Source organism: Leptinotarsa decemlineata, unplaced genomic scaffold, assembly GCF_025532065.1.
Source record: "Leptinotarsa decemlineata unplaced genomic scaffold, Ldec_3_MD MMD2_tig00078422_RagTag_RagTag, whole genome shotgun sequence".
NCBI lineage: Eukaryota > Metazoa > Arthropoda > Insecta > Coleoptera > Chrysomelidae > Leptinotarsa > Leptinotarsa decemlineata.
The window spans coordinates 4,085,191-4,099,955 of record NW_027412747.1 but is presented as its reverse complement, the minus strand read 5'-3'; the positions used below and the strand labels follow the sequence as shown (position 1 = coordinate 4,099,955).

At 33.8% G+C, this 14,765-nt stretch overlaps 1 protein-coding gene across 1 annotated transcript in view; it reads left to right on the top strand.

Annotated features, from left to right (window-relative positions):
- LOC111511470 (flavin reductase (NADPH)) overlaps positions 1-14,492 on the top strand; it is a 30,386-nt gene extending 15,894 nt beyond the window's left edge. Inside the window, 2 exon segments of the mRNA XM_023167481.2 lie at positions 13,972-14,010; positions 14,013-14,492. Coding sequence (XP_023023249.2) covers positions 13,972-14,010; positions 14,013-14,119 — 146 coding nt within the window. The 3' untranslated portion in view covers positions 14,120-14,492.
- Positions 14,493-14,765: the final 273 nt, after the last annotated feature.

Below are 14,765 nucleotides of genomic sequence, written 5' to 3'. Positions count from 1 at the left end.
TACCTTTTAACGTGTGATTCCTAACACGGGTAATGCAACCTAATAATTTGGATCAAATAGATGGGGAAATCTATTATTGAAGGTATAATGATAGGCGGGGTTGTTTACATTAGCGGAGATTCTTGCAGCATAAGTCATGGTCATGTATTCACTGCGAAGATCAAGAGGCTGTTCTCTTGTTTCAATAAATAAACCTTCCACTGTACCACTACAGAATGCTCTAAAGGCTATCCCGATGGTGGCATGTTGAATAACATCAAGCAGTTTAAGAGGTGACTTCTTTGCAGTAGAGTAGTAGGCAATACACCCATAGTCTAATTTGGGTCTTATTAGAGCCCAATAGATTGTAACAAGGTATTGCAGTTTGCTCCCCAGGTGTGATTGGATAAAACCTTCATCAGATTCATACCATTCTGACAAGATTTCTTAATATTACGTATGGGTGATCTAATTTAGTTTGTCATGCCAAGAAATTTAGTTTCCTCAACAAATTCATTAAGTGTAAAGTTTGGGAAAGTAGTTGTTTGCTTTTTGGAAAATAGGAGGCATTTGGTCTTCGTTGATGAAAAATTGGAATCCTGTATTGAGGGACCATAATTAAAGACTTGAAATCGCCTCCTAAAGAAGTGACTCCAATGTGTTTATATTTCTGCCACTGACAAATAGGACTAGGACTAGAAATAGGACTAGGTCGTCCTCGTAGAACAATGCTATGCCATTAGCTCTCACAAAAAAGGATCTGTTTTTCAAGAAATTTTCTATAAAAGCAGGTAGTTTCTTTGGATATCCCACTTTTTCATCTGTTCCAATATGTTGCGATTCCAAACTGTATTGAATGCTCGACGAATATTAAAAAAAAAGGCTATAACCTTGTGTCAGTTTGTGAAAGACTCGTGGATGGTTGACTGTAGGATAACCAGATTGTCTGTTGTTGAGCGGTTCTTGCAAAATCCACTTTGTTGGGGAATTATTAGGTTATTTCCCTCTGGGAAAAACTTTAGTCTGGCGTTCAGAATTATCTGTAACACCTTACACATGGTAGAGATAAGGGAAATAGGTCTATATGAATTGGGATCAGATGGAGATTCATTCTGTTTCAAAAGAGGCAGTACAATAGAGTTAGAGCACGATGTGGAAAATTGTCGGGTACGTTATAATGTGTTGTAAATCCCTAGAAGATAATTGCCAGATTGTGGGAGTTTTGTAAGAAATATATGAGGAATGTCATCAGGCCCCGGAGTATGGCCTTTCACTTTAGACAACATCTCTTTGAGTTTGTACATGGTTATATCGATATTTAGTGAATTTTCATCGTCATTTTCAATTAAAAAAGGTTTGGCGTCTATGACTTTCCTCATTTCTTTAAAGTTATTGTCGAAGTTGATGTCACTGGACTGTTGTTGGAAATTATCAGAAAATGTTAGCAATCTCGCGACTGTTTAATGTGACGTCATCAACAAGGAAGGAAATTATGTGATTTCCTTTCGACCTTTTGATCCTGTTTACTTTCCCCCATACTTCAGTGTGTTGGTTCAAAGTGCTTACATAATTTTTTCAGGTTTTCCGTTGGCTTTGCTTCAGAAAAAATCGCTGGCGAGCTCAGAGTCTATTGAATTCGACTTTGTTTTCAAGGTAGAAGTGTCGTTTCAATCTATTGAAAAAACGTTTACACTCAATTGTTGCTGCTTGGCATTTGTCGTTCCACCATGGTACTGGATAGTGATGTGCTAATTGTGAATTTCTCCCTACGACAGTGGATGCTGACTCAATTATAATTTTGGTGGATTTTAAGTTCATTATTCAATTGTTTCATCAACTTTTTCTTTTATTTTGTGATACGAGCCTTAATACTTCGTTGGTCAGCGCTGAATATATTTTTGTTAATATACCCAAGAGAGAAAATACATATGGATCATCTGATCCATTTCCCAAAAAACTGACGATTTAATTGAAAACTAGAGGAAAGGGAGGTGATTCTTCGTCAAAAACAAAATTTTGCTGGAAAAAGAAGTGCAACTGTAGGGTTTGATGTGGATTTCTTCGGTTTTATATGAATTTGCGACGGCTGGACAAATTCGGGCTGAGCGGGTGGATTGGAGTCGGTGTTCGAGATCATTGGGCTACCTACCTCCGATATTGAACGTTTTTGTGCTGTGGTGGTGATTTGTGTTGGTATTACAATAGGTTCATTTTTCCTTTGGCCTTTGTTACTAGCAGTAGCAGGGATCTCATTAGCTGTTTCAGTACAGTACATAACAATTTTTTTACATTTGAAGAAGGTTTACTTGTCTTCGGAAAGAAAGATACGATATCGAGTGTTTTCGAACGGAATGACAATTGATTCTGGGAAGGTGGAGGTGTCGGATTGAACATAGAGTTGCCTACAGAAACTTCATAGATGGCGGAACTCCGGTTGTGAAATTCCGAATCTGAGAAAGGTAGTAGGGGACATAAGGTTCAAACATAAGTCTTTAAGGCTACTGTCAATTATAGTGTGAGGAATTGATGGGCATAAATTTGATAGGATCAATCGAGTTGCGGGAGTTATTAACCTCCGTGCTTTCAGTAGTTGTTAGATCACCTCTATTTCACCACCTTGTTAAAGGAAAGTATCTACAACTGTAAGACTGGAGTGGTATATACAAACTCTGTTATTGGAGATTCTAGAAGAGAAAATCATATTTTTAGGCTGAAGTTAGGGTCCGATGGCAATGATGTAATCCTGAATTTTAACTCCTTCGATAGAATTGAAGAGTATGGCTTGCTCTCTGGATGGAAATTTGAAGTTTTGGACTGCACTCTATATATTAGTGGTACTCATTGTGGTGTCAGGGATATTTGCCGCAATATTCAGCATACCTATTTTGAGGAAACAACTTTTTACTTTGCTTAGGAAAAAGTCTCACCGATAAAAATTGTAGTTGAGAACTTGCAACCCCTTTTATTGGTTTTTATCACTTGTGGAATTTATAAGCTGACAATACAACCGTACACAACGCCAAAAAAACCGGAAAATAGATTTGACACACTTTTACACTTCTCAAGATTTTCTCAGAATCTCTTCTACTTTAGCCTACGATACTTTCCACATATGTTGCTCAATAAATAAATAGTGTACATTGAAGTTATCAGAAGTTTTCTTTGAAATGTAATTTTCCAATATTTTCCGCAACTTCGACAACCCTTCAGCTTCAACTTGCCTTCTGATTCTTTTTTACTGTTTTTGAAAAATCTTGCATACCAAAAATGATGATTTTTAACTTTACACATCGACAATTTTTTTTGGTTGGAAATAAACACTTTTAATTGTAAGCACATGCACCTTTTTCTTTGCTGGCAGCAATCGAACATTTCTAAGGTAAAATTTTTCACGTTTTGGGGCATATCGCACCTCATGTAGCCAGCACTTCTTCTAAATATGATGCAGTAGCCAATTTTAATTACATTTTCAGGAAAGATCAGAATATCCTATAATTGAGAAAATACTTTTTCCCAACAGAACATAGTTTAAGAGTTGTACTCACCTCATTTTTCAAAATAATAGTTTTACACATTCTAGCAGTTCGTATGAATATAAATAATGAAACCAAATTGAAAATACACTAACCTAAATTATAGAATCCATGATGCAATTCCAACTGTATGATGTAAGAGTTGAGCGTAAGTGGTAGTGGCTGAGTTAATTTAGAAAAAGTGCATGAAAAATCGAATTTAAATAGCTTACATTTCAATTCTGCATCCGAAGTAATATCATGCTACTTTCCTACTACTGGTTCCTTGATCTGGCAAATTATAAGTTGGGGCCACAATTCCAAGCTCTCGTAAAGATGGGATGCTTATATAGACTTGTGTCAGCATTTTATGAAGTGCTGAACAAACAAAAAGGAGAATTTCATATATTTAACACATTTGATTAAGTTGTTTCAATTTTTGGAATCTAAGTGATTAAGTGGATCAAGTGACAGTCAAAATAATAATGAAGATACAGATATAGAATAATATATAAGAAGTCTACGAGGGCTTGAAGTCAATGTAACTAGTTTTTGGCAAGGTCCTGAGGTCTTGTTAGTTTGTCTAGGTTGATTCTCTTTTAAACTCGAATGAGGTAGTTTTCAGAATGGATCTGAATGGTATCTATTTTGGGTAACTGCAAGGGTTTTGCTTGAATGGAAGGGGCATAGTTTTTTTTTGAGAACAAAACACAAGCACTACAGGAGAATTCTTAAGGCGCTCTCAGAGCAGTGCCTGTGGGAAAGTAGCGATTTACATTGGATCGCTGGAGATTAAATCCATTTGGAAAAACGTTCACAGGAAATTTACTCCACATAAACACATGAGCAGCAACAGTCCGTCGCGTATTTCTGATAAGTTGAAATATATTTCGCCACCTATAAGTAAAGTTACATGTGATGTGAATCAGCTGTGGCTGAATAATTTCCTCATATCCAGGTTCCTTAGAATTTTTCTCGATTGTAATTTAATAAATGAGGATAACAATAAACTAAGCCTTGTTTACTGGTTCGATAATATGGCACTAGTTGGTATTTCCGTTTGACAAATTCAGTGAACAGTTTTTGGAGATTTCATTATTTAGAATATGGATACAAATATCTTCGATTCTCGAACAGGGTTCCTCTTCTAATGGCAATAATTCAAGTTAAGGGTAATATAAGGTTTAATTATGGATTGATTGGAGACTGGGAATCGTTAATAGATGGAAAAAATTATCCACATTGCTTATAAGTATCAAAAAACGAGTTGCAAATATAATGATTATATTGTTTGAAAATATAACATTTTGCCTGATTCTCTGAAGAGCATCCAGACATTCAATAGAGAAAATTATCTTTGGGTAAACAATGAATTGAAAATGTGAAAACTACTGCAACACTCCACAATTGGTCTCCTTCATTTGCTTTGGAGCCGGCTAGGTCTCATTTGGTAGGAGCAGCTTTATATCGGCACCGTACATAAGTAAACAGAAGTAAATTCACTCCAGTCGGCCGCCTCTTTGATGTTTCGGGTCAAGATTTTATTTTTTGTTGGCATGTGGCGGGGCAGGAGGGTGTAGGCTAAGATCTGTTGTACACCTCTGCACGAGGTTCGATCAAAAAATATGTGACTATGATCTGACTTCATCATTGCTACGAGGAGCTCCCAATAAATGTCTCATATGATTGTGAACTGTTTAGGAATTGATAAAAAATAAGACAAGGTGGTGAAATAAACGTATATTTTATATAGTAAGATTATACAATTTAGGTCAAAAACTCATGCTAATATATTTTAAAGGTTTTTTAGAATGATGAGTTTCTTAAAAGATATCCACAAACATAGCCCAAGCTGTTGCCTTCTGGAGTGGCTAGAGTTCTATAATCATTTGTCTCTACTCTCAAAGGTTTGTTTATAGGGATTTTTTGGAACTTCCACAAGAATCTTCATTGTATTTATGTCTGCATCTATAATACTAGATAGAATCTCACTAGTATCTTCTCTAGACAGTTAGTTCCTTCTGCCAGTGTGAAATACTGAAGAGTAAAGTGTTTTTGAAAACGCTGGTAATTTCAATAGGAGTTAGGTATATTCCTCGTTAATATGTAGGAGTGTCCTTCACTATGTAGGTTTTCCCAAAGTTGCAGAAATGCCAAAACGAATCTCATTTGTCCAGTCGCGTTTTTTCCTTTTTTTTGATATTACAGTTATTTTGTTGAAAAATATTTTCATTTCTTTCAGAAAATCAATTTGTTTTGATGTTCCAAAAAAAGGTTTATTGAAATCTTTCACATCGTCAAATCTATTTGAATTTAAAATATCAAACAGTGTATCCATTTTTTCAATGAATGTAGCCGTTCCTGTTGCTGCTGATCTATACCAATTTATTTTATGATTTTCGTTATATGTTCATTACTTCAATAAATAATTCGAAAAAATTGAATGCCGACATCACCCTGCAAATTACAGCAACCCACAGCTCGACACTTGTTCATTTTGAAACTACACACAAATTTTCCACAAATACAAAACCACCACTACAACGACTCACTCTGTAATAATAGTCCATGCCTCAACTTGGCTCGCTTGGTAAATGCATCAGATTCAGTCGGTTGTGCTGTAGGTCGACTGAGCATAAAATTCGAGGTTGGAAATCTTGACCCAAATATGGCGGAAAGTGAACTTACTTGTGTTTAAATTGATAAAAGAATAGCTGAAAATAAATATTATTTTATACAAAAAACCCTGAAACGAAATTACAGTGAAATAAAATACAAGTATCAATAGAATAATTAAAGAAAACATAAAAAATTAAGAGATTCCAAGACAAATATCTAACAATCGAAACGTCATGAAGTAACTTGGCTTGGAATATCTAAATTTTTTATTTTTTGTTTAATTGTTCTATTTTTACTTGTATTTTATTTCGCTGTAATTTTATTTCAGGGTTTTTTTGCTTAATATAATTAAATTTTCAGCTATTGTTTTCAATTTTTTCATTGGTTCTTTTAGGGATTTCAAATCATTTTATATAATATTAGACAATGAACTAATGAAATTTTGGCTAATTATTATCCTTCGAGTGGAATAGAATTGCACTGTGACGCCAAAAACGATCAGACAGAAAGTTTCATCATGAATTCTTCTTTATCAAAAAAATAACGAAATATCAATCTGAATACCGTAGTTTTGAATTACAGTCTTTGGCCATAGTGTATTTTTTGAAGAAAATTCACATTTACAAATCAATGGAACTCATTAAAAGAACCTATTCGTTCTCCAATATAAAAAAAATTGAGACTGAACAGAACAAAATCTAAGCTGGTAGGCCGTGGTGGAATAAAACCTGGTACCAAACGTTTCGTCCGCCACTGCGGCATACATCATCAGTGGCACGACAAAGGTTTTATCTCAAAGTCTCAGCAACGACTGACTTGTGGAAAGTAATTATAGTTTTGTATTTGTGGTTGTTGTTTTTGTACACTAGTACTCGCGGTGGAACTTGGACGATTTTGAAAAATCATATTTTGAGTTTGTCTGAAATTTTCATCCTTTAGAACTAAATTCATTGCTTCTTCAAGAATAACTAGATTTTATACAATTACTTTATTTTCAGTTACTCGATCTATAGTTGATTTTTTGTTTGATTTTGTTCCTATCTATTTGACTTCTGTAGTCAGGCCACCAATTTTAATTATTATAATCACTTTTCTGAGACCTCTACAAAATATTTACGATGAAAATTTTCAAGAAATCGTTGGAAATAGGTAGTGAATCTCAACTTAATGAGATAGTGTGTCGGAATTCCTGCCTGGGTCTAACGTGGTTGGGTATGATGATCCGGTTCTTTTGATGGATGGATCAAACTGTTTCTTCGGGACGTTCTTCCTTCGCTATTCTACTCTCGGCGAAGTGTACTATGACGATGCAATGATAAATATTCGATAAAACGTTTCGTGTCAACATGGCCGCCATCAACTTTTCTTTAAAATACGGATCTGTCTTTTTCATTACAGATATTGATGAAGCGATAAATTTACAACCCAAGGGTATATCACATTTGATATTTTTATAGCGTGTCATTTGAAATAACCAACATCATCAGTGACAACAATCAAACAAAAAAACAATTTATTTTCTCTTAACTTTTGCGAAAAATCAAACCAATACGGAAAATGAAAACTACATGGTAATCTACATAAAATGCTCGAATTCATTGAATAGAAAATAAAGATACAGCTCACTATTCAAATTATCATCGTGAAAGAAAGGGCCAAGGATGTTTGTTCCCACAATTCCCAGTCAAACATTTATTCCGAACATTTTTTGGAAATTGGTTTTATTTGTATCATTCCGCCTATTATGGATATTTCTGTTAAACCAACTATTGTTGTTGAATTTTGATTCGTCCGTCCATATTATTTTTTTTACAAATATTTCCAACTTCCCTATTTATATGTCTTAACCAATTCGCAAATCGTACTCTCCTTCCGTAATCCCTTTCAAAATAGTTCTGGTGGATTTTACAGAAATCCCCATTTCGTGGGCAATTTCTCGTAAATAACAATATTGATTAGCATAAATTTTGTAACTGGCCAATCCTAAATAGAAAAAAGAAAAGATGTTTTCACTGTGGAAATTTGTATGTGATAATATTTGCTTACCCATAACATTTATTTGATTCCTCTCACTTCCAGTAACCACACATTTTCTTGTTTTCTTTCTGTCAAATGCACTATAGTCCATCAAATTTCTTTCTAATCGTCCAAACATTTGGATGTTCGGAATACGACGATTCTTGCATAGCTCAACATACATATTCCGTGCCAAAAGAGGATTTCTATTTGATTTTGCATAACTGAATAGCAGATCAGTCTTTCCATCATTTGAATATATAGGGGAAACCCGGGCAACGTGAATACCTTAGACTTTCCTTGATCAGTTTTCAATGATGGCATGAATATCCACTTTACCCAGCACCCCGGGTAAAGTGGATTCAGTACTGGGGCAAAGCGAAAGACAACATTATTCGTCATGGAACTCAACATTAAAATTGGAAAAAACCATCAAAAATTGAAGAAACATATAAAAAAAAACATTTTTTTCTACAATGCTAGTTATTGTAGTTATTACAACCAAAGAAATTGAACTCATGAAAAAATAAACATTGTAAATTAGAGGAACATATTGAAAAAACATTGTTCTGAGATTCGTGAGATTCATTCGAAGATGACGCTTGACTGATGGGCTGGGGCAAATCAGTTCTTTCCGTTGGGGGCAAAGTTTCTGACTGAGTATTCAAATTGAATATGCCTGCAAGTATATCGGCTAGTGCACTTCGAATACAATCACATTTCCCTTTTCCATTTTTTGATATTCTTCAAAATAACAATTCCATTCGAAAAAAACGAAAAACAAGCATTTTTTGTTTTCGAGAAGGGCGAGAGTCCCCGTAAATTTTCTTTGACCATTGTATTGTTCTCGATGACAGTTACCTTTTTTCTCATACAATTGTCTTCGTATCTGTTAAGGTTTAGAATATAGCAATGTTACCACATGATAAAAAAACTGCATGTATAGATCCGATCTACAGAAACCAGACTTCTGTTTGTATTTATAGGCTATTCTTTGTTTAAGATGTTTCTCTTGCAAAGGTACTGACAGAACTCTTCGCTCCCGTAAAGATGCGATGCATATATAGCCCAACTAGTATCGGCATTTTATGAAGTGAGAACAAACAAAAGGGGGAATTTCATATACCTACATAACTTCCATATGATAGGTCCCTATACCGGGTGAGCTATGAAATTAATTTTAGGGATATAAAAAAAAATGGATGGATGGAAAGACCTTTTGTAATACAAAAAAGGATAATTCGTGTAATATTTGATCTTTCCTATAAGGAATCATGCCGAGATACTTTCAGACTTTGCCAATAAGATGTTTATATCTTGGGTAATAAAGCATAATTTGATTTGATTTGAACATCCCTATATCTCATGAAAATCTTAATGTATGTCAAAACAAACGTCAATTACTTTGAGAAAGTCGGGGATATTTCAAAGTATGCCACTAGAAATTCTAAAAATTTGCGACTGGGCAGGGTTAATCACGCATTCTTTAAAAAAACTGGAATCTACAGAGGAACAGAGGATGTTCTTATTTCAACTTGCTTTCTCACAATATCAAATGTTCGTCTGTAATAATCTTCAAAAAAGAACTGAGAAAGATTATGAACAAAGGTTGCTTCTACAATATACAAGAATTTGAAAATTATTTAAAAACTATAAATAGTAGTACATAACCAATAAATAAACCTTGTTAGCATAATTAGTGGGTATAATTACCCACTAATTATGCTAATGTGTAATGTTTTCTGGACCTGTATCTTAATTGCGATTTTCAGTTATACATAACTCACATCTGTGTATACTAACACACAAATAGTGTATCGGTGTACACAGTGTATTAGTATATACATGGATTTTATCTCCAGTATACTAAGTTTGTTTCTGTTGTATGCTATTTAATTGCACACAATTCATATTTTATGTAATTTCCATAAGCTTACCTTGGTTTATATCCTAGTTGACGTTCACAATCCATGTCTATGGAAGATGTGTTTAGTATATATACCTTATACATTTTACATTTCATTTTATGTATTTCTGACTTACCTAATCCATGTAATAGTGGCAATGAAGGAGAAAATAAATATCTTATCTATCTATATAGCATAAAATTCATTTAATATGCTGGTACAAAGTTATGAGTGGACAAAAACTGAACATACATTATATTGAATAATTACTGCGATATTGTTTTAATGTAGCATAAGGCTTAACTTTTTATTTATTTCTTTGAAATACATTTTTTGTGAAGAAGTCAATGTTTCTACTGTTTTTCTGCTAAAGTTCTGCAGCACCGCTGCTGAGGAAAAATGCCATGCTATTTTTTATCGAGGTTCATTTTACACTTTTTCAGACCTCTTAGCGGATTCAAATGGCCCAATCTATGGCCCGACTTCATGACCTCACCCGTGTAGTTCCGACTTGCGATCGTACACACACACATATTACCATTTGTCTCACTCTTACCTCGAGTTGGGTGTTCCACAAGGAGTCGCTTGGAGGTCCAAAAAGTTCAAAATAAACCACCATCAGAATGAGCATTGTATTTTGCCACAGAAGGGGTGCTTTATATTTATTAAAGGTCACCCCAAAAAGGTACTGCGTGATATAAATCAATGTAGAGGCCATTTAGTAGATAACTTGTATTCACAAATTTTGCCCATAAGCTATTTGAGACGCACTTTAGGTATGGTATGTACAGTGTCATCCCCAAAGTATGCACCATATGGCAAACTTATTTATTAGGCGTTTTTCGACAAAATATTATCCTTGATAAAAGTTTGTGCATCCCCTAAAACTAATAATGTACCAACGAAATGCAGTGAAATACACGTAATATACGAGGAGCCTTCAAATATTTGATTTTGAGACAAGAGTAAAGTACTCTTATTTTGAAAAATCTCGGGAAATGTTATAAAGAAAAGTTGTTCAGCATTAAAAAATACATCTAGATTTGAAGTCATCAAGTAAAGTTTAATTATTTTATCGATTTTTTTAAAGTGGGGACTTCGAAAAAAAATTTGCTAAAACGATAAATAGACAGCATCGTGTATACGACGGTTTATTTTAAAAACCTGCAATATTACAAAGCACACAACTATGGTGTTAACCACAGTCAATTTTGAAATAATTTTCAAAATTTTTGGTGCAAAATTATTTTTATTTTTTGTTAACATCGAAAATTACTCAAAATTATACAGCATTGCAACAAGAACTTAATATTCAATGTCAAATCACAAAACATCAAAATAAAATAGGTATTTTGGAAATACTCATTGATTTTCTGGAGATTATTTTGGAGAATTATTTTGGACAAGAAAATCTCCAGAAAATCAATGAGTTTGTTCCGAAATACCTATTCTATTTTGATGTTTTGTGATTTGATATTATTGAATATTGAGTTATTGTTACATTACAGTATAATTTTGAGTAATTTTCGGTGTTAACAAAAAATAAAAATAACTGCACCAAAAACTTTGAAAATTATTTTACTCTTCAAAAAAGTTGTGTTAACATCATAGTTGTGTAATTCGCAATATTACAGGATTACATAATGAACCGTCTTATACAGGATGCTGTCTATTTATTGTTTTAGTAAATGTATTGTTTTCCTAGTCCCCATTTAAAAAATGAGTAATAAAATAAAACTTCACTTAGATGGCCATGACTTCAAATCTGGATGTATTTTTTAATGTTGAACAACTTTAAATAACACTTCTCAAAATTATTCAAAATAAGAATACTTTACTCTTGTCTCAAAATCAAATATTTGAAGGCTCCTCGTATATTACGTGGGTTTACTATATTTTGTTGATGCAGGTTTAGTTTTAGGGGATGCACAAACTTTTATCAAGAGTAACATATTGTCGAAAAACTCTTAATAAATAAGTTTCCCATATGGTGCATACTTTGGGGATGACACTTTATAATAGTAATCACTTGAACTTATTTTTATTTTTCAACTTCTTTGACATACGTCAAAGGAGTTTTGAAATGTGAGTCATAACTTTTCTCTTCAAAAACGTGCTGCTAGGAATTGTAGATATAAAATTCTTAAATTTCATTAGTTCGGACTTCTATTGTCTGATATTATATAAAATCATCTGAAATCCCTGAAAGAACTAATAAAAAGGAAGAATTAAATATGTATATCTGAAAATAACAATTATATAAGGCAAAAAAACTGAAATGAAATAATAGTGTAATAAAATAGAAGTAAAATAGAACAAGTTAACAAAAAATAAAAATAAAAAGTTGAGACATATCAAGCCAAGTTACTTCACGACGTTTCGATTGTTGGTATCCACTATCGTCTTCGGATGATGACTGGACTAATTCCTCCGAAGGATGACTATTTATGGGTCATTCGAGTATTGCTTTCCTTTTTCCGCTTCACTGATTTAGTAGGAGATGACTGTTTGGCGGGAGTTTGCCATTTTTTGCTTGATTATAGGATTCCATGTTGCGTATCTCTACGCTAGCTTGGCTGAATACATCGTTGGGCAACATGTATAGGGCTTTTTTGAATTTCCTTCTAAACTAATGTTCCTCTCTGTGTATGATCTCAGCTTGAGACCACTCGGTGAACAACATCAGAACCTGCTTTATATCTGGAAACACTACCCCTAGCAGCCTCACGAAAACCAGGCCACTAAACGCGGATTGCGATTCCAAGAATTGCATTTACCGGATGCGATGCGGAAAATCCTATATTTGTGAAACTAAGAGGCCATTGAATGTTTGCATTGCCGAGCACAAGAAACACACACAGCGAGGGAAAACCCGCAAATCAGGAGTAGCAGATCATGTTTGGACCCATCAACATAACATCGAGTGGTCCCAAGTTGAGATCATACACAGGGAGGAACATTGGTTTAGGAGGAGGAGAAGCCGCATACATGTTGTCCAACAATGTATTCAGCCAAGCTACGCAGCATAAGGCAACCCATAATCAAGCAAAAAATTGCCAACTTCCGCCAAACAGTCATCCTCCACTAAACCGGTGAAGCGGAAATAGGAAAGCCAAGATAAGTGAAAGTACTCGAATGACCCATATATAGTCATCTCTCGGAGAAATAAGTCCAGTCGTCACCGGAAGACGGATACCAACAATCGAAACGTCGTGAAGTAACTTGGCTTGGAATCTCTTCACTTTTTATTTTCATTTTTTGTTCAATTGTTCTGTTTCACTTGTATTTTATTTCACTATTACTTCATTTAAGATTTTTTTGGCCTAATATAATTGTTATTTTCAACTATTTTTTTTTAATTCTTCCTTTTATATTAGTTCTTTCGGGGATTTCAAATCATTTTATATTATATCAGACAATGGAAGTCCGAACTAATGAAATTCATAATGAAACATTGTCAATCACCTTTAAACATAAAATCTTACTCTACCTTATTTATACGTACTTGACACTCTGTGCTTAGTACATAAAAACAAGGGTCTTTATGATTTAGTTTTTGGATCCACTCTCCGAATCAACAATTTGAGATTACACCTTCCAATATCTGAATTAATTAAAACTTCAGTAATTCATAATGCAGTAAAATTATACAACCATTTGTCAGTCGGCAGCATATAATTATGAAAAGAATGTGTCGTTTTATTAGTTTTCATGACCAGAATTGAGTTCCTGAAATAATTGAATCATTGACAGTTTTGACTGTTTAGATACTATATTTCGTAAGTCCAAACATTTGAGCTACTGGAGTGAAAAATTATTCTCCTTTTTGGGCTACTCTGAAACTTCTCAGAAATTTTCATGAAAATCGGTTACTGCGTCACATTTTACTTGATTCACTTAAAAGTATAAAACCTTGCACCAAAATTGTTCATTTTCAGATCAACCCAGTAGTGACTACCAAACGCAACACGACACATCTCGGGCAATACTATATCTAAGCATGATTTGGGTCGATTCTTGATAGACTGCCTTACCCAACCAGAACATTACAATAAGGTAGTCGGAATCTGTACAAAACATCAGTAAATTATCTCTGGTATGAAGGACTGGATGGTGCTTGCATTTATTTTAGTTGCAGAATTAGAATTTTTACATAACGAGTTTTTATGTATTATCATATTTGTCATGGATAAGCAATTGTGTTTGGGGACGATATGAAGTTGTTAAAACGTTAAGGAGTTGAAAGAAGAATTTTTATCTTCAGCGTTTTCACTGTTCTACTAGGATGTGTGTAGTAAGCAACTATTGCTCATTTTCAACACATTTCTAAGCTGTGTTTGCTCGATTGTATCAAGTTAGTATAATCCAACATCTCATTCCAGAACTGTCTTTAAGGAACTGTCTAGGGTGAATATATTCTATTTCATTGATATTTCATAATAAATTACATTATATACAAGGTGTTTCATGATTATGTAGTCAAATTGAGTAAGAGAAATATAAAGGAGATATTAGACTTCACAGTGAGTAAGCTCCTAAGCCCTTATATAAATAAATGAAGGAAACAATTCACTCACTGAACACATTAAATGCAAAATGATGAATGAAATAATCAAAATCAAAGTAAGTTCATTATTCTCACTGTGTATTGAAACAATTTCGTTTATGGCTTGTTTCTCTTCTCACAAATAAATGTGTGATCATGTTTTTTCATTCCCACAGTTCATTTTAT